The 20,883-nt window shown below is 40.4% G+C and overlaps 1 protein-coding gene across 3 annotated transcripts in view; it reads left to right on the top strand.

Annotated features, from left to right (window-relative positions):
• Nucleotides 1–20,883, top strand: part of ZBTB40 (zinc finger and BTB domain containing 40) — a 77,412-nt gene that overhangs the window by 40,526 nt on the left and 16,003 nt on the right. For all 3 annotated transcript variants that reach the window (XM_030875526.2, XM_030875506.2, XM_060309854.1), the window contains 8 exons: nt 10,027–10,219; nt 10,821–10,978; nt 14,589–14,781; nt 16,521–16,657; nt 17,060–17,261; nt 17,620–17,753; nt 19,922–20,090; nt 20,377–20,844. In XM_030875526.2, the coding sequence (XP_030731386.1) occupies nt 10,027–10,219; nt 10,821–10,978; nt 14,589–14,781; nt 16,521–16,657; nt 17,060–17,261; nt 17,620–17,753; nt 19,922–20,090; nt 20,377–20,844 (1,654 nt within the window). The remainder of the gene's footprint in view (nt 1–10,026; nt 10,220–10,820; nt 10,979–14,588; nt 14,782–16,520; nt 16,658–17,059; nt 17,262–17,619; nt 17,754–19,921; nt 20,091–20,376; nt 20,845–20,883) is intronic.

The raw sequence follows: 20,883 nt of genomic DNA, 5'->3' as shown, positions 1-20,883 counted from the left end.
TTTGTTTCTTTGATATTGAGCTGTATGAGCTGCTTGTATATTGCAGAGATTAATCCTTTGTCAGTTGCTTCGTTTGCAAATATTTTCTCCCATTCTGAGGATTGTCTTTTCGTCTTGTTTATGGTTTCCTTTGCTGTGCAAAAGCTTTTAAGTTTCATTAGGTCCCATTTATTTATTTTTGTTTTTATTTCCATTACTCTAGGAGGTGGCTCAAAAAGGATTTTGCTGTGATTTATGTCATAGAGTGTTCTACCTATGTTTTCCTCTAAGAGTCTTATAGTGTCTGGTCTTACATTTAGGTCTTTTATCCATTTTGAGTTTATTTTTGTGTATGGTGTTAGGGAGTGTTCTAATTTCATTCTTCTACATGTAGCTGTCCAGTTTTCCCAGCACCACTTATCGAAAGGCTATCTTTTCTCCATTGTATATTCTTGCCTCCTTTATCAAAGATAAGGTGACCATATGTGCGTGGGTTTATCTCTGGGCTTTCTGTCTGTTCCATTGATCTATATTTCTGTTTTTGTGCCAGTACCATACTGTCTTGATTACTGTAGCTTTGTAGTATAGTCTGAAGTCAGGGAGCCTGATTACTCCAGCTCCATTTTTCTTTCTCAAGGTTGCTTTGGTGATTCGGGGTGTTTTGTGTTTCCATACAAATTGTGAAATTTTTTGTTCTAGTTCTGTGAAAAATGCCATTGGTAGTTTGATAGAGATTGCATTGAATCTGTAGATTGCTTTGGATAGTAGAGTCATTTTCACAATGTTGATTCTTCCAATCCAAGAACATGGTATATCTCTCCATCTGTTTATATCATCTTTAATTTCTTTCATCAGTGTCTTATAGTTTTCTGCATATAGGTCTTTTGTCTCCTTCGATAGGTTTATTCCTAGGTATTTTATTCTTTTTGTTGCATTGGTAAATGGGAGTGTTCCCTTAATTTCTCTTTCAGATTTTTCATCATTAGTGTATAGGCATGCAAGAGATTTCTGTGCATTAATTTTGTATCCTGCTACTTTACCAGATTCATTGATTAGCTCTAGTAGTTTTCTGGCAGCATCTTTAGGATTTTCTATGTATAGTATCATGTCATCTGCAAACAGTGACAGCTTTACTTCTTCTTTTCCAATTTGGATTCCTTTTATTTCTTTTTCTTCTCTGATTGCTGTGGCTAAAACTTCCAAAACTATGTTGAATAATAGTGGTGAGTGTGGACAACCTTGTCTTGTTCCTGATCTTCGTGGAAATGTTTTCAGGTTTTCATCATTGAGAATGATGCTGGCTGTGGGTTTGTCATATGTGGCCTTTATTATGTTGATGTAAGTTCCCTCTATGCCTACTTTCTGGAGGGTTTTTTATCATAAATGGGTGTTGAATTTTGTCAAAAGCTTTCTCTGCATCTGTTGAGATGATCATATGATTTTTATCTTTCACTCTGTTAATATGGCTTATCACATTGATTGATTTGCGTATATTGAAGAATCCTTGCATTCCTGAGATAAACCCCACTTGATCATGGTGTATGATCCTTTTAATGTGCTGTTGGATTCTGTTTGCTAGTATTTTGTTGAGGATTTTTGCATCTATGTTCATCAGTGATATTAGCCTGTAGTTTTCTTTTTTTGTGACATCTTTGTCTGGTTTTGGTATGAAGGTGATGGTGGCCTCATAGAATGAGTTTGGGAGTGTTCCTCACTCTGCTTTATTTTGGAAGAGTTTGAGAAGGATAGGTGTTAGCTCTTCCCTAAATGTTTGATAGAATTCACCTGTGAAGCCATCTGGTCCTGGGCTTTTGTTTGTTGGAAGATTTTTAATCACAGTTTCAATTTCAGTGCTTGTGATTCATCTGTTTATATTTTCTGTTTCTTCCTGGTTCAGTCTCTGAAGGTTGTGCTTTTCTAAGAATTTGTCCATTTCTTCCAGGTTGTCCATTTTATTGGCATATAGTTGCTTGTAGTAATCTCTCATGATCCTTTGTTTTTCTGCACTGTCAGTTGTTACTTCTCCATTTTCATTTCTAATTCTGTTGATTTGAGACTTCTCCCTTTTTTTCTTGATGAGTCTGGCTAATGGTTTATCAATTTTGTTCATCTTCTCAAAAAACCAGCTTTTAGTTTTATTGGTCTTTGCTATCATTTCCTTCATTTCTTTTTCATTTATTTCTGATCTGATCTTTATGATTTCTTTCCTTCTGCTAACTTTGGGGGTTTTTTGTTCTTCTTTCTCTAATTGCTTTAGGTGTAAGTTTAGGTTGTTTATTTGAGATGTTTCTTGTTTCTTGCGGTAGGATTTTATTGCTATAAATTTCCCTCTTAGAACTGCTTTTGCTGCATCCCATAGGTTTTGGGTCATCGTGTTTTCATTGTCATTTGTTTCTAGGTATTTTTTGATTTCCTCTTTGACTTTTTCAGTGATCTCTTGGTTATTTAGTAGTGTACTGTTTAGCCTCCATGTGTTTGTATTTTTTACAGATTTTTCCCTGTAATTGATATCTAGTCTCATAGCACTGTGGTCAGAAAAGATACTTGTTACAATTTCAATTTTCTTAATTTTACCAAGGCTTGATTTGTGACCCAAGATATGATCTATCCTGGAGAATGTTCCATGAGCACTTGAGAAGAAAGTGTATTCTGTTGTTTTTGGCTGGAATGTCCTATAAATATCAATTAAGTCCATCTTGTTGAATATGTCATTTAAAGCTTCTATTTCCTTATTTATTTTCATTTTGGATGATCTGTCCATTGGTGAAAGTAGGGTGTTACTATTGTTGTGTTACTTTCGATTTCCCCTTTTATGGCTGTTAGCATTTGCCTTATGTATTGAGGTGCTCTTATGTTGGGTGCATAAATATTTACAATTGTTGTATCTTCTTCTTGGATTGATCCCTTGATCATTATGTGTGTCCTTCTTTGTCTCTTGTAATGGTCTTTGTTTTTGTTTTTTGTTTTTTTGCGGTACGCGGGCCTCTAACTGTTGTGGCCTCTCCCGTTGCGGAGCACAGACTCCGGACGCGCAGGCTCAGCGGCCATGGCTCACAGACCCAGCCGCTTCGTGGCTTGCAGGATCTTCCCGGACCAGGGCACGAACCCATGTCCCCTACATCAGCAGGCAGACTCTTAACCACTGCGCCACCAGGGAAGCCCTGGTCTTTGTTTTAAAGTCTATTTTTTCTGGTAAGAGGATTGCTACTCCAGCTTTCTTTTGATTTCCATTTGCATGGAATATCTTTTTCCATCCCCTCACTTTCAGTCTGTATGTGTCCCTAGGCCTGAAGTGGGTCTCTTGTAGACAACATATATACGGGTCTTGTTTTTGTATCCATTCAGCCAGTCTGTGTCTTTTGGTTGGAGCATTTAATCCATTTACATTTAAGGTAATTATTGATATGTATGTTCCTATTACCATTTTCTTAAATGTTTTGGGTTTATTATTGTAGGTCTTTTCCTTCTCTTGTGTTTCCTGTCTAGAGAAGTTCCTTTAGCATTTGTTGTAAAGCTGATTTGGTGGTGCTGAATTCTCTTAATTTTTGCTTGTCTGTAAAGGTTTTAATTTCTCCGTCAAATCTGAATGAGATCTTTGCTGGGTAGAGTAATCTTGGTTGTAGGTTTTTCCCTTTCATCACTTTAAATATGTCTTGCCACTCCCTTCTGGCTTGCAGAGTTTCTGCTGAAAGATCAGCTGTTAACCTTATGGGTATTCCTTTGTATGTTATTTGTTGCTTTTCCCTTGCTGCTTTTAATATTTTTTATTTGTATTTAATTTTTGATAGTTTGATGAATATGTGTCTCAGCATGTTTCTCCTTGGATTTATCCTGTATGGGACTCTCTATGCTTCCTGGACTTGATTGATTATTTCCTTTCCCACATTAGGGAAGTTTTCAACTATAATCTCTTCAAATATTTTCTCAGTCCCTTTCTTTTTCTCTTCTTCTTCTGGGACCCCTATAATTTGAATGTTGGTGCATTTAATGTTGCCCCAGAGGTCTCTGAGACTGTCCTCAATTCTTTTCAATCTTTTTTCTTTATTCTGCTCTGTGGTAGTTATTTCCACTGTTTTATCTTCCATGTCACTTACCTGTTCTTCTGCCTCAGTTATTCTGCTATTGATTCCTTGTAGAGAATTTTTAATTTCATTTATTGTGTTGTTCATCATTGTTTTATGCTCTTTAGTTCTTCTAGGTCCTTGTTAAACGTTTCTTGTATTTTCTCCATTGTATTTCCAAGATTTTGGATCATCTTTACTATCATTACTCTGAATTCTTTTTCAGGTAGACTGCCTATTTCCTCTTCATTTGTTTGGTCTGGTGGGTTTTTACCTTGCTTCTTCATCTGCTGTGTGTTTCTCTGTCTTCTCATTTTGATTGACTTACTGTGTTTGGGGTCTCCTTGTCGCAGGCTGCAGGTTTGTAGTTCCCGTTGTTTTTGGTGTCTGTCCCCAGTGGCTAAGGTTGGTTCAGTGGTTGTGTAGGCTTCCTGGGGGAGGGGACTAGTGCCTGTGTTCTGGTGGATGAAGCTGGATCTTTCTGGTGGGCAGGACTGTGTCTGGTGATGTGTTTTGGGGTGTCTGTGACTGTATTATGATTTTAGGCAGCCTCTCTGCTAATGGGCGGGGTTGTGTTCCTGTCTTGCTAGTTGTTTGGCATAGGGTGTCCAGCACTGTAGCTTGCTGGTCATTGAGTGGAGCTGCGTCTTAGCATTGAGATGGAGATCTCTGGGGGAGCTTTTGCCGTTTGCTATTACGTGGGGCCAGGAGGTCTCTGGTGGTCCAATATCCTGAACTCAGCTCTCCCACCTAAGAGGCTCGGGCCTGACACCCGGCTGGAGCACCAAGACCCTGTCAGCCACACGGCTCAGAAGAAAAGGGAGAAAAGAGAGAAAGAAAAAAATAATAAAATAAAGTGATTAAAATTTAAAAAAATATTAAAAATTAAAAAGTCATTTAAAAAAAAGTCATTTTTAGACTCAGTCAGTCTTGAAACTCCTTTTTCACTTAATGCCTTATAATATCCTAGTGCCGTGGTCACTTACTCTGACATGAGATGGTTTGCTGTTGATGTTTTAAGCTTAGTTTGCTTAAGTCATGCTTTCAGATAGATACCATTACCCTTGGAAGTAGCTTCCTGAACTGCAGGTGTAGTGTCTCATACAAAGCCATCAGTCTCTAGAACAGCAGTTCAGTATATATAAAAATGATGCACTTGTTAAAACGGTGGATTTGTTAAAATGTACACCTCCAGACCGCATTTCCAAAGTCTGATTCTTACGTTGTGGTAGAGCTTGGGAAACTCCATCTTTAACAAGTTCCCCGTGGACTGCTTTTTTGGTATCTCTAGACTACATTTTGAGAAGCATTGCTGGAGAAGTTAATGGCTTAACAAAATTCTTAATGTATGATGGCAGATGTCACAGTGTCTGTGCTGACAGCTCTCAGTGTTTTGAGTAGCTGCTGAATACGCATTTCCCAAGTGTTATTCTTTGCTTTCTCCTTGATTCAGCAGATATTTACTGAGCAACTGGTATGTGCCAGGCATTGAGCTGGTTGCTAGGAAAATAAACATAAATAAGACTGGATCCCTATCCTTACAGAATGTCTTGACAGCAAAGAAATCCTGCCACGTATGTAATTTTTTGAGACGTGTATACAGAAGTCACCCAACTACAGGAATCCCCAAAAGACTTCAGTGTCGAACGTATTTATTAGAACTGTTCACTTGGAATATCATTCTGCATTTTAGCTACAGTTGTAAAGGTTGTTTGGGGGTTTTGTTTGTCACTGTTCTGTTTATACATCTTTAGCTCCCAGAGAGCTTTGAATGTTTTTTGTTGTTGTTGGCTGTTATTTGGTTCATCATCATAAATTAAAAAGATGGCTCAACGTTAACTATAATCTACACTTAGGTGTGTAATTTTGAGGCCTGTTAAGGCTTGTGAGTGATGTTCTGATTGAGATGGACCAGCCTGTTCCTTTTCTTAAAAACAGATATGAGGTATGTACCTGACCTGGATTGCGTTAAGGGAGGACATCATGAACCAGTGTCCTGATTATTTTATTTCCTGAGATAAATGATGAAAGGTGGCAAAGCCATTCCCTGAGCAGTGATTGCAGCAATATGAGAAGAATCTGGGCAGCTTGAATTGCGTGAAACCAAAGCCAAAACTGATTAAGGAGAAATCTCTTGGGTGCCGGGATGGGAAAGTGGCTTCCCCTTGTCTCTATCTCAGTGTAGTATCTCTTACCATTAGAAAAAGCTGATACTGACCTAAGACGCTTTCTGGCTGAGCTGAGTAAAACCTGTATTTAAAGGCAAACTTATACTTTTTTACACCTTTTATGTTAGAACTTTTAATTGTCTACTTGCTTTATTCCTAGCTGTGTCCCTGCTTTTAATTAATTGTGTAGATAGCAAGGTGAGTGTTTGACTAGAATAAGGAGATAACTTTTTCTACTATTGATTTCCTTGCTGTTTGATCCACTTTTCACCTAAAGTTCTAGAAAGACTCCCAAAGCTGAAGACCTGGTAGCATCCTTTTTTCCTTCAACTTTGTTTCAAAGGCAGACAACAGTGAAGGCTCTTATGTGAATCTGATGTTTTCATCTGTGTTACTACTTCAGAGGTTTGTCAAGACCTGTAGGTCTGTGTTTTGTGGACTGTGTTCACTGACACAGTATAGGGTAACCTTCTTGAGAAGTGAGTGGATAGGGTTCACTTTACAGGTCTATGAGAGATGAACTTAAGTTGTTTTTTTCAGATCTCCTCTCTGCTAATTATTAAATCTAAGATATGCAGCTATAGCTAGAAGGGTTAGTGGTCTTATGGGAAGGGAATTTCATTCAGTTAAACAAACATTTGTTAATCACCTATTGTATACCAGTCTCTTCACTAATCAGTGAGACCAGGAGGAATGGTACAGATTGTCTAGATGCTACCCAGTGTTCAAGTGATGTTGATTCTAGTAAGTCCAATAAAATCCAGTGAAATGGATTTGGTTACACTCGAAGTTTGGGAGATGGAACTGGGTGAAAGGTGTGCCAGATCATTGGAATGAGCTCAGTGTTTCATCAGGGTATTCTGCTCACTAGCCATGCAAACTTGGGCAAGTTACTTCACCTCTCTGACTCTCCTTTAAGTAGTCGTAGTAATGCCTCCAGGATCTGATGTAAGTAATAAAGTAGATGGCAAGTGTGCACGGTATCTGGGATGGTATTGAGCTGTTGTGGTCTGTCTCATTATTGCCATTGCCTGGCCCTCAGCATTCAGGAAGGCATGAGCGAACAAGAATATAGTGTAACAAAGACAAATCCGAAGGCAGTAGGCAAATGGTTGGGAAAATAAGTAAATTCAATTAAAAGATCTGAGCGTAAGGGAAAGATTAAATGGTTTTTTCACATATAACAGAGGGAAAGAAAACTGTCCCATCTTTAAACATATTGACCTATATTTCACTCATAGATAAAAGTACTTTGAGTACTTCTGTGACCATGAATTGATACAAATTTATTGAAGTACCTTTAACTCTAAGAATCAAAGGAGTTCCAAATGTCTGGTTAAAGAATAAAACACTGTTTTGGTCCATTTCTTAGAGTTCTGTTATGTGATAGCAATCAGTGAATTCCAGCCTATTGCAATATGTGACAACCTTCTGTTTAGTCAGATCGCCTATTTCAGAAAAGGGCTAACTCCACTGTGGAACCCCAGGCAGCTTAGGGGGCTGGTAGAGTAAGCTACAGCACTGGCTCTGGTGCAGGTCCCCAGTAGGTACTGGAAGAAAGAGCAGAGAGCAGGGCTTTCCAGGCAGCTGTCTGCTCCCTTCTGGCCCTTTCATCAGCCTACCCCCGCTTCTCTTCCCAGATGGTCACCCTGGTGTCACTGCTGAGCAATGAAGTTAACAAATGTTTTAATTTCACTGCTGAGCAGTTCTGCAGAGGAGGAAACAGCAGAGAGGATAATGAGAAGCGCATCAGATGCCACCATTGATGAAAGCTTCTCTTCCCCACTGGCTCAAATGATAATGCCAGACAAATTGGATACTGAGAGAGGTGGATCTGGGGTATTCAGAGAGCTTCGGGGGGAAGAAAACTGGCCTAGGATAGAATGAGATAGCTGTATGTTGTATCAGTTAAGTGCACAAGAGGGAGGGAGGGAGGGAGGGAGGGAGGATAGAAATGGAGAATAAAGAGGAAGAAACAGGTTTAAAACTAAGGGCATTAGCAATAGTGGGTCTTTATAAGATACCTACTCCTGTGTTGAACAAATTAGTCTTAAAATTTAGCAGCTTAAAAGAACAAACGTTTATGACCTCACAGTTTCTGTGGGTCAGAAATCCAGGCATAGCTTACCTGAGTCCCTGGCTCAGGGTCTGTCACAGGGCTGTACTCAGGGTGTCAGCCTGGGCTGCAGACATGTCGATGCTCAGCTGGGGAGTGTCTCTTTCTAAGCTCACTCACTGACTGTTGACCGGGGATGTGAGTTTCTTGCCACATGGGCCTCTCTATAGGGTACCTCTCAACATGGCAGCTTGCATCCCATAGAGGAAAGACACTGAGGGAGTCCACACATGGGCAAGATGGAAGTCACAGTAACCTAGCCTCACAAGTGGTGTCCCATTACATTTGCCATATTCTTTTCCTTAGAAGCAAGTCATTAGGTTCAGCTCAAGGGCATGAAAACCTGGAGGCATACTGGGAACCCCAGGCTGCCTACTCAGGTCCCTACTGCTGTCAGGGAAGAGGCATTCTAAAGAGATTTTAGGCCAACTAATAAAAGCAAGAAAGGATGAATAAATGCGACCAAAGAGAATTAAGCATTCAACTTACATTTTTATCTCATTTGTTTATTATTTTTAAAATAGAGACAAAATGAGTTTATCTTATGTTCATGGAAGTTACTTATTCCAATAAAAACTTAATAAGGATTATTAAATTGTGTTTTATCTATGTTTACTTTTGGAGATGACCAAAATTCATAGGAACCTTTTTTTTAAGTTTAACTTAGCTCTCTGATCAGGAAACAAGCTAGAACAAACTCAAGAAATACAAAGTCTAACTCATTTATAATCCTGTTTATTTGGGAGGAGAGAAGGAGATAAAGTTCCTCTAAACAACAATTTTAAACATATAATTACTGTCAGAATATATAATAACTGTCTAGGTGAACTTTGCCAGTGTACATGTTCAAGAGATCCTTTTGTGTTGTGTATGTGGCTGTGTGCGCATGTGTGTGTCTAGAAAACCTTTTTGCTCTCTAAAGACTCTCATGAGAAAATATTTTCTTTTATAGTATCGACACTAAAAAACATCAGAGGTAAGTTGTAGTTTTGCCAAGTAGAAATATAAAGATTATACATAAGACTATACTCATGAAATTAAGTTTCAATTACCAGATTTTTCATTATTGCTGAAATAGAGATATTAATTCTGCCTTCCAGTTGGCATTCCTTCCATTTGTGTGAGAGATGCTCTGTCAGACCGAAGAAAGGAATGCTAATGTTGTTTATTTTACCCCTGGAGTTGTTGATATTTTAATGCTCTAGGTTTTGAAAAGTCATGAAGGGAGTTGGGTTTTGGGCATATGGTGCTGAGACCCATGGAGGATAAGGCACATCTAACAGACACTGTGGCTCTGGATTGAGACAGAGTTCAAGATTAGTGCACTGGTTTTCAGGGTTGTCTTCATAAAGGTGATAGTTAAAGCTATATGTGTGAGAGCTTTTCAAAAGGAGAGTATATAAAGTGAGAAAAAATAAAGAGTTGAAACCAGTCTTAGGTACTGCTTTTGCTTATGGATTTGGAAGAAGAGCCAGTGAGGAAGGCAGAAAAAGAGTGGTCAGAAAGGTGAGTTCTTACCCAAAATGCTTCAGTGTCAAGAAGTCAGAGGAGAATTGTGCTGTAGAGGTGATAGTACCGTCAAATGCCATAGAAAGGTCAAGTAGGTGGGGATCAAACTGTTGAGGGCCCACTTGCCAAATCCAAGGAGCATGGAGTTCTTGTGGCTGGCTAATCTGTCTTTCTGGGCACTTGTGTTCTACAGACCATAATGGGATGTCTTGTGGGTGAAGAAGGACAGTCAGCATTCCAGAGAATCCTGGATAAAGTAAGAAGTGAGAGCCTGGATGTTCAGACTGTCGTGTCCCTGTTGAGGCTGTTCCAAGATTCTAATCCTGCGGTAAAGACAACACTGATAGACAGACAGCCAGAGGCTGTAGAAGCAGTGCAGCCAAAAGGTACGAGAAACCTTATCCACCTGAGTGACTGAATTTTATTCTGGGCAGATGCTGTAAAGCTTGCTCCAGTGATACATTTCTTCAATGGCTTAGTTATTGTTAAAGTGATTTTCACATAAATTCTACCTGTAGTTCCAGAGACTGCATGTTAATATATACAAACTGAATTTGAGTCTTCATTTCTACCCCCTAGTTAACTAATCTGACACCTTGGAGTTGGAGAATACCATCAGTGTTCTCCTGCCCTTCAGAAAGCCACACATCCAAATCAGTGTTTTGAGTGCCCACAGTGAACTGGTTTGCTGACAGCACTTAAAGGCTGAAGTTTCTCTCGTTTGGGTTAGATACAAAGCAGTGGCCTTGCCAACCAGAGGTTAACCTCTGGCTGGCTTTACAGCTTTGTGTTTCGACATATACATGAAACATTTTTCCTTTCATAGAGTTTAAACAGAATAATAAAGCATTTTCCTCTCCAAAAGGAGATTCTGCATTCGGGTGCTCAGAATTGGCTGAGAATCACTTTACTATTCTGTTAGATCTCTCTTGACAAACCATGCTGTCATTTTCTTCAAATTGACGAGCTTCTCTTGTTTGTCTCTAGCACTTTCTCCCCCAGGGAGCACAGAGGAGGGAAAGACCTTGTCTGTTCTGTTACTAGAACACAAAGAGGACCTGATCCGGTGTGTAACACAGCTGAGACCTATTTTGGAGTTCCTGGAAACGGGCGAGGAGGAATTCCTGACTGGCTCTGAGAAAAGGGTAACTGTCGAGTATCTCTTCCTCCTTTCTGCAGCACTTGTTTTAAACCTCTTTTGTGACACCGAGCACTTTTTACCTTGCAGTATTTCTTCACATACTACATAGTAAGCACCTTGAAGCTCAGGTTCTTGCTTCATACCTCCGTGTATCCGCTACACCAGCTTGCTGAGTGCCTTGCATACTATAGTCAAACATTACATCTTTAGATGCGTGGATGGTTGGATATTCCTGCTCTGACTCCGTGGGATTTTGATATAAAACATTTGCCCCAAGAGTTAAAGTGTTTAGGCACATTTCTAATTGTTATGACACTTTTTACAGAAATGATACACTGTTCATCTTTAGAAAATTGGGAAAACAAGCAGAAAGAAAAAAGTCCAAATCTTCCACCATCTCACCACCCAGAGATGATCACTACTAACATTTTGGAACATGTGCTCCCACTTTTTCTCATTTGAATCATCCTGGGATGGGATTATCATATAGCTTTGTAACTTTATTTTTTAATTGAATATATTGTGAATATATTTCCATACCTACATAAGGATTTTGGTAGCTGCATTGTATTATCTAATGGATATACCATAATTCATTAATTATTTTGGGGCATTTGTTTCTTAGTTTTTGCTATTCAATATTTTGCTATTATAAATAATGTTACAGGGGAACATTTTACACACAAATTGTTGCATACTTCTCAGATTATTTTCTCAGGATAATTTCTAAGAAGTGAGATTTTGGAATAGAGAGTAAAATTTTTCAAGTGTTTGATATATATTGCCAAATTGCCCTTCAGGAAGGTTGTACCAATTTACACTCCCACCAGCCAGCTGCTAAAATCCTCATAAAACTGCTGGCATGACTTCTCAAATCAACTAGATAACTGTATTTGTTGGTGTTATGATTTCAACTTTGTGCTAAAAATATTTTTATATCTGGAAGGAAGGAATAGGGACAGAGAACTTCTGTGGTATCAAACTGTGGGAAGTGGCTTAAATGTTCAGGAGAGAAAATGTTTAGAAACCACTGGTGTGATGGCTGCGTACTGGATTGATAGTGAGGACTGGATCCTAGATTTTCTTTTTCTCGATCTTATATTGCTCTTTTTTTCATATAAAATGGGAAAACCTTTAATCTCAAAATTGTATTTTGCAAATTATGTTTTTAAAAGTTTAACTCTTTTGCACTTCTTGAGAAAGATAATATATGAACAGAATAAGATTAAACCCCTGTTTTCTCCTTAGACTTCAGATTAAGTTTAATTTCAGGCACTCAGTTTAAGTAAGTTGCTTATAGCTCTAGAAATATCTCATTCCTCGTTTAGCGATTTCATTCAATTACTCATTCAAACTTTTTCCTTATTAGCTAGATTGAATGTGTCCTTTGAACTGTTTCATTATCTTGATAAAAATAGCATTTATAGGTAGAGCCCAAACTCAGCCCCATTCCCTGCAGCCAGGCAGACCATGCTGTCTGTTTCTTCTGTCACTTTCAGTTTACTTGACAGAAAGGGCTGAAGCAGAAGAACTTAAATTAGTTGTAAATCACAAAAACACTTCTTAGGATTGGGGTTCCACCAGAGCTTCATTAGGCTACTCTTTCTCATGAAAATTGAAGCAAAATAATAAAGCATGAGTGTAGAGGTGAATGTTGATCGCATAGGCACAGGGTTTTTACACCATGTGGAACATGCTCTCAGGCCTTTTGGAACTTTTTCTCTCTTATGGAATGATGCTAATCATAGGTACCGTGGCCCTTCTGTAAACATACCTTGGGTTCTGGGGGTAAATAGGCATTTTTTCACTTCAGGATTGGAAACAGATACAAGAATAGTAATTGCTATAGCTGCCATTTATTTATTTATTTATTGTTTACTGTGTGCCAAGTAACGTACTGAGGACCTTTAAAGCATTACTAAATTCTACCCCCGCAGCAACTTTATGAAGTTATGGTTAATACCCTAACTTTAAAGATGAAGAAACAGAAGCTAAGAATGGTAAGCAGCGTACCCAAAGGCACAGCTGCTTGGGGCCAGCATTGGAACCCAGACTTCTAAACAAAGCACATCTCTTACCCACTGTGCATCCTGCTTCCTAATGATATCAATAACCACTATCATTTATTAACAATCACATATGTCCTAGGAGTTTTGCTCAGCTCTACAAATGGCAACTTCATTTTAGAGAATTGTCATACTGACAGTGCAAGAGTTGGTATTATTATCTTCTTTTGCAGATGAGAAGAATAAGGTTTAAAGACTTAATTGCCCAAGGTCACACAGGCCATACATTTTAGAACTGGATTTCAAACTAGGCCTGTCCGGCTTTAAAGTTCATACCCACTCTTTACAGTATCTGGCTGCCTCGTTTTGTATCAGGTTATTGTTTACGAGCTAAGACATAGCACAAAAATCAGTATGATTTTTAGATACAAGCCCTTAAGTTTTAAATTTTAGCTCATTTAGTAGAAATCTAATATATATTAGACCTTAAACAAAGAGAAAGACTATATTCTGTATGGACAAGGTATGTGACAACTTAATTTATAATATACACATGCCTTTCATATATGTAATATAGATATTTCTTTTACATATATAAAAACAATTTGGTTTTATAGCTAAATTTATTATTTTAAAACAGAAGTAATTTGATAATAGCGTCCTCTGGCATGCTACTGTGACCATCTGCTTGACTCTTTCTCCAGAGAGCTGGCATTTTCCCAAAGGAAAGTTCAAAATTCAGTTACTGTAGATTACATGTATTGAAATAATCCCCTGCATTATCCACAAGAGCCAAGTTATACATATTTAATTGCAGTCCATTAAGGCTAGTTCTATTGTGATTGGAAAATATCTTTAAAATAACTGTCAGGTGTTTGATTTTTCAACCTTTTGCTGGAGACCTGTGCCCTCTTGACTCAGAAAACCCTCTAGCATACCAGGGAAGAACAAGTGGGTAGAACTGTGGGATGGTGACTGGAGCTGGTGCATGTGGCCACTGGGGAGGAGAGGGCTGGATAATGAGGAATCTGCTAGAAAAATTATCCTGAAGTGCACTTTAAATCTATTATTTTGGAGGCCACAGACAAATGTATGAAGTATCCGGGTATTCAAATTGCAATGCAAATAACGTAAAAGGAAGTAAAGTAATAGAATTGCTCTGAACTTGCAGCCTCTGCCACTGTCATGTACTTGACTGAACAGAGATGAAAAACACTGTAACTGTATTTATTAATTGCCAGTCAGTTTTGCAATCTTAGTGTCTGAACAAACTCAATCTAAAGCTTAGATGTAAGCTGCTTGCTCTATCATATAGGCCTAGCGTAAGAATATTTTCACAAAATGCAAACTGTCAGAGGCAAAGAATATGCACAGACCCGCAATTGAGAAAGAAAGATTTTCATGGAGCTGTTTGTTTGGAGAATGTTTTGGATTTTTATTGAACCAGAATAAGGAAGAGACTATGACAAAACTAGCGCTAGAGACAAGCAGAAGAGGACCTGGAGTCGGGGCGGTTTGTAATGCTGTCTTGCTGGTCTTTCCAGTGGTGTGTCAAATGCACTTAGAATTTCCAGTAACTGGTGTCGGGTTGATTGCTTGCCACTGCAGGTGATTCTGAATTGCTGTGAGGGTGGAACACCCAAGGAGACAATAGAAAATTTGTTGCACAGAATGACTGAAGAGAAGACCCTGAGCGCTGAGAGTTTGGTAAAACTCCTTCAGGCTGTGAAGATGACATTCCCAAACTTGGGCCTTCTGCTGGAGAATTTGCAGAAATTAGCTGCTTTGCCGAGCACCACAGGTATTAGTTAATTATTGACTCTCTGGACTGGAACCACTCCTACAGAAAATTATAGCTTAAAACACCCTTTTGGCTCCTTGCTGGCGGGGGAGATAAGACAATGTTAAGAAAGGCCGTTGTGAAAGAGAAACTAGCTGTCACAAATCAGTGATTCTCGATATCTCTGGAGTTAGGATCGGAAATCTAAGAATTTCTTCTCCATTAAGCTCCCCCGTGATGTTCCCGTGGTTCAGGGTCTAGAAGTGTGGCTTTCCCGGGGCTGTCACGTGCCACCTGTGAACGCCTGTGGAGCAGATGGACTCACACGTGTGAGCAGCAGGAACTCAGGTCCTGACGTCCCCACTCCCACTGGAGTGCTGTTCGGTCCCAGCAGTGCCCAGAATTAACCACCCCTCGTGTCCAGCAAGTTTGCGACTATCCCTTTGAAAAACAACCCAACTCTAGCCAATCATCCCCCGTCCCAGAACGTTTGAGAATGAAATGGTTTTCAGAAGAAGGCTATTTGGGAAATGAGAGAACTTTCTAACTAGCTTGTAAGAATAATATATACTTATACAAACTTGAACAGTTTAAAAAATAAGAAAACTTCAAATCCCACCACGTGATAATTTCAGTATTAAACACATTGACATATTTTATCTATCACATTATTTTTACAATGTTGAGATACTCTACCATATTTTACCATTTCCCCCACTTATCAATATAACATAAACATTCTCCTCCACATTTCAGAACACTCCCTAGAATTCTATTTTTTTTAAGGCTATGTAGTTTCTATCATAAGTATACTTATGCTGTCTTACTCATGCCCATGTCTAGGGGCACATGTAGCATAATGGTTAAGACTATCAAGATTACTGGGATTTGCATCCTGACTTCTTTGGTAGCTCTGTGACCCTGAGTAAGTGACTTAACCCTTCTGCACCTCATTGTCTCCCCTGTGAGATGGTGGTAAGAATGGTACCTTCCACCTTCATTTTTGTGGCTACTTTGAGATGATATATGTAAACATGGAGCACAGTGCTCAGCACATAATATGATACGCACTCAGTAAATATTAGTTGTTATCATCATCATCACAAGCTTCTCAGTGGCAAATATCTTTGTACACAGATTTTTTTTTTGCCTTCAGATCATTTCTTAAGGCTAGATTCCCAGAAGTGGAGTTACTGGACCAGAGAGGAAAATAAATTTTTAAATATCTACAAAGCTAATGGGAATGCCTGATAGTTTTGATTTTTCTTTACTTTCAAATAAATATAACCTTTCTTAAAAGAGAGTAACTAACAGATTGGCTGAGAGGGCATATAAACAGAAGAACAATGGGTCAGCTTTGCTACCGCCGTCCTGACTCGTGCCTGCCTGTACTTTGGATCGCTGCATGGATCCTTTACCTCAGGCCTGGTAGATAACATCCCTTGAATCTCTACATCTGCACCTCTTACAAGTGCAGCCTTCTAATTACCCCCTGGTTGAGCAATCACTAGCTTCTACCACTGGGCGCTAACTTTCAAAGTATTGGTGGTTTTGTGACCCTGCAACACTGAGTGATTAAGTGTAGACCAGAGGAGACGTGAGCATACATGTGTGAGGCCCCAAGCCACGAGCTGCACTTATGCTCCAGAAGAGACAGAGCTGCTGTGCTAATCTGTTCTTCTGTCCGCATTTGTAACTCCCCTCATGTCGTGTAGAAAAGGCGTTAAGGAGGTTTTGTTGTTGTGCTAATATCCTTACAGTCCAAGCAAGCCCTGATGATTATGGGATTGAACTATTGAGGCGGTATCACGAAAACCTCTCAGAGATTTTCACAGACAACCAGATGTTACAAAAAATGATCCCACATGTGAAGAGTTTAGCCCCTGGAGAAAGAGAGGTAAGAGAGAGGGAGGAAGGGTGGGCAAAATTGAGAAAGAAGGAAAAAAGATTAACATATATATATTTTTAATGTATTTCTATTTTATATAAACATACACACATGCAGCCGTGTTGAGAAATGCTAAGGGGTCAGCAGAGAAGGAGATAGTAGGTGATTCAATTTCTAAGAGTGACAAGTAGGATAGTTGTAATTTCTGCAGTGATAAGGAAAAGCATTCAAAAGGAGGAATGAAGAAGCTTCTCATGTATAAACATCTCTCAGGTTGAAAGAAGTGAAGGATGTTGAAAAACTCCTCCCCAAAAATACGTTCACTACGACCCAGTGCTCAGACTTGCAGCTCTGCAGCTGGGCCAGTGGCTAGAAAGTCCCTTATGTGTATGTTTGTGCCGCATCTTGAAGGTCATGGAGAAGCTTGTGAAACGTGACTCTGGTTCAGGTGGTTTCAGTGCTCTGATGTCAGCAGTTCTAGAAGAGCAGACTCTCTCTGCAGCAGCCATTTGGCGACTGCTGCTTGTGGCTCAGGAGACAAAGGCCTGCCCATTGAACCTGCTCACGGAGGAAATACGAAGGGAGCCTGGTGCAGATGCTTACTTCCGGGCAGGTAGGTTGCTGGCCTCTGTGCTGGCTTTGCCCCCACCAGAGATTATTGTCAGTCTTTGCAGGAAACAGCTCTCTTACGGTAGTCTTCCACATCCTGACCAGTAGAAGTAAGGACTGGCAATTTTGTTCAAGGACATGGGAGTCTGTAAACCTTTCAAAGTAAAATGTGCAGCAATTCTTCTAAGCTTATATTAATTATACTCTGATTACAGTGATGTTTGCCATCTTCTTCACTCCCAACTCCAGGTGGGAGATAGATGAAGTATATTCTCATTATGATGAACTGAGTTGAGAAAAGATGAAAGGGAAAAATGGTGCTCATAGTTTTACTAATGAGTTTTCAATCCCTCTTTGTTCAGTGATGACCCCAGAAAGTGCTGCCTTCGAAACCATCCTGAGGCATCACAGGTTGATCCTAGAGGCCATCCAGCAAAGGGCTGAACTCAAGTGCTTGGCCTCAGAGGAAGAGCGCCTGGCAGAGACTGTGAAAGAGGTGTGGTGGGGATAACAACACAGTGTTTGGGGAGTTTTACAGCATTGATGCCCAGGACTGTCTTCGCTCCTAAGGGAGGAACCAGCTCCTTGGAGCACCTGCTGTGGGCAGGCCCAGGCTAAGCAACACTTGTCATGCTTTTGCTCTTATAATCCTCCCAACTCTGGGTGACAGGTGATGGCACCCACATTTTACAGATAAGGGAGCTCGTGCTCTGAGAGGTCAGTGATGTTTATAGGATGTACCAGCTAGTCATAGAAGCAGCCAGGACTGGAACTCAGGTTCAAGTGACTCAAACCCAGATTTATTCCATTTGTTTAAACCTAGTAAAACTCAAAGGGAACCATGATACTGGTCTCTCACATGTTGTAAGAAGCAACTTTTTTCAGAGGAAGAAAAGTAAAATTGGTCTTATTACATGCTCTATTCTGGCTTCTAGAAAGAGCCAAAATAAACATAGAAAGAACAAAGCTTTTGCCCATATGGGATAACAAATAGTGCCAACTCATTTTCTGTAAGGCTTCTCACGGTGTGGCCAGCATCCCAGAAAAACCAGGTGGGGATTGCAGGGGGAATTCACGGATGTTCATCCCAGGATCATGTGCATCTTGAGTGGGAAAGAATTATAAAGGAGCATAAAATTAAATTACAGATTCACCTGTCGTGCTTTTTGATCCGAGTAGGCGTGGAAGGTGTGTAGAAAGGCTGTCCTAACTCTGTCTACACAGGTGACAGCCCCACCTTGGTCTGACTCTCAGATGGGCAGAAGATGGCACACATTTCTGTGGGGCTTCAGAGGAGAGATTCATCTGCTAGACTCTCTCCAGCATGCCTCGCACTTCAGAGATGGGGCTTCTGCCGTTGATCAGTTTTAGCCTCACTAATTAGTCTCAAGCCTGCCTCCAGGGACATCAGGTTTATTTAGATAGACTTGAAAAGGGCAGAAATAAAATATCTTCCAAAATGAAAATTCCATTTGGCCATCTGTGGATGGTTTAGCTTTATTTTCTCAGTGTACTGACTCTTTTCTGCTGATAGCTGTAACATTCTGAGAGGATGGCTTTGAAATAATTTTCTTGGCTTCTTTAAAGCCCCTATTTGAACCTTCTTTAAAAACCTGAGTTTCGGGCTTCCCTGGTGGCACAGTGGTTAAGAATCTGCCTGCTAATGCAGGGGACACGGGTTCGAGCCCTGGTCTGGGAGAATCCCACATGCCACGAAGCAACTAGGCCCGTGAGCCACAACTACTGAGCCTGCGCGTCTGGAGCCTGTGCTCCAACAGAGGCCGCGATAGTGAGAGGCCTGCGCACCGCGATGAAGAGTGGCGCCTGCTTACCACAGCTAGAGAAAGCCCTCGCACAGAAACGAAGACCCAACACAGCAAAAATTAATTAATAAACTAAAAAAAAAAAAAGAAAGAAAAATCTGTTTAAAAAAAAAAAACCTGAGTTTCGGGCTTCCCTGGTGGCGCAGTGGTTGAGAGTCTGCCTGCCGATGCAGGGGACACGGGTTCGTGCCCCAGTCCAGGAAGATCCCACATGCCGCAGAGCGGCTGGGCCCGTGAGCCATGGCCACTGAGCCTGTGCGTCCAGAGCCTGTGCTCCGCAAGGGGAGAGGCCACAGCAGTGAGAGGCCCGCGTACCGCAAAAAAAAAAAAAAAAAAAAACAACCTGAGTTTCTTTATGAAAGAAAATGATGTTTAAAAGGGTACAACTAAGTATCTAAAAACATGAAGCCACTGATCGTGCAGAATTACTTCCCAACATTGAAACAGTTATATATTGCGAAAAATTATCTTGATCATCAAGACAGAAATGCCAACAACCAAGTCCTATAGCTTTCCAAGCATATAATACTAAGCTCTAGAAAAGTTCTTTGGGAGACTCCTGGTTTCTGAGAAGATACTTCTCACAGAAAATCCTCAATGCTTCCTTGCTTGCACCTTTATATTTGCACATTTGTCTTCATATGTGCCTCCTTGTTAAAATTTTGTTAATTTCCCTATTCTTGGAGAAAGAGGGCTCTCCACTATATTTATGGCACGAAATGTATACTTGTTGCAGATGGAGCAATGCCTCCCTGAAATTAGCTTTGTTTTCTACGTTGAAAACCATGGAGAAAATCTGCTGATATTAACCGCAAACCTTTGTCTCATGGTATTCATTTAGATTCTGAGCATTTCCTCTGAGACAGCCAGCCCTGAAGCTTCCCTGAGAGCATTGCTGAGCAGAGCCATGGAAAAAACCACCTCGGCCATTGAAATATGTCAGCTCCTGTGCAGCATCCACAGATCTTTCCCAGGCCTGCAGCCTGTCATGCAGGAGTTGGCGTATGCTGGTAAGAAACAGGGTGGGTGGGGTCCTGTTAGGCCCCCAGGTTGTTTCCTTATCGGAGAGAAGAGGCAGCAGTTCATTTAGGAGTTCACCCATCGCTGCTTTATTTTATATGCTCTCAAATACTTAGAAAAGTCATAGACATAGATGTAAAATGATGCTATCTGTGTTTATCAGAGAGTAAAGATGACAGTCCCAAGTAGTCTCCATTCTCCCCTAAGAAGGAAAGTTAGAAAGCAAAGTAGAAACATAGGAAATTCCCAGAGCCATCAGATCTCTCTCCTGTGCAGGTTTCCTTACTGAGGAAAAGGGAGAGAAGGAAAGGTGGATGGTGAGTAATAAATTTCACCTTGAAGCCAAGGACAAAGCAGATGAAAAGGCGGCTGAGCCAGCTGAAGAAAACTGCCAGCCTGGGAAACAGAACGGTCAAGGAGAGACTGGTTCCTTGCCAGAACAACAAGAGAAAGATACTTCTGCCTCCCCAGACTCTGCCAAGAAGAGCTTCGTCTGTAAGGCCTGCGACAAGAGCTTCCATTTCTACTGCCGCCTTAAGGTGCACATGAAGCGCTGTCGGGTGGCCAAGAGCAAACAGGTGCAGTGTAAGGAGTGTAACGAGACCAAGGACTCTAAGAAAGAGCTGGAGAAACATCAGCTGGAGGCCCATGGTACAGGTGGAGAGCCTGACGTCCCCAAGAAGAAGAAGAAGAGGCTTCCAGTGACGTGTGACCTCTGTGGAAGAGAATTTGCTCACGCCTCAGGTACATTCAAGAAGGCGAAGTAATAGGATGATAATTCAG

Source organism: Globicephala melas, chromosome 1 (genome assembly GCF_963455315.2).
Source record: "Globicephala melas chromosome 1, mGloMel1.2, whole genome shotgun sequence".
NCBI classification, from domain to species: Eukaryota; Metazoa; Chordata; class Mammalia; order Artiodactyla; family Delphinidae; genus Globicephala; species Globicephala melas.
The sequence above is the reverse complement of the archived record's forward strand: the minus strand, read 5'-3'. Positions and strand labels throughout refer to the sequence as shown.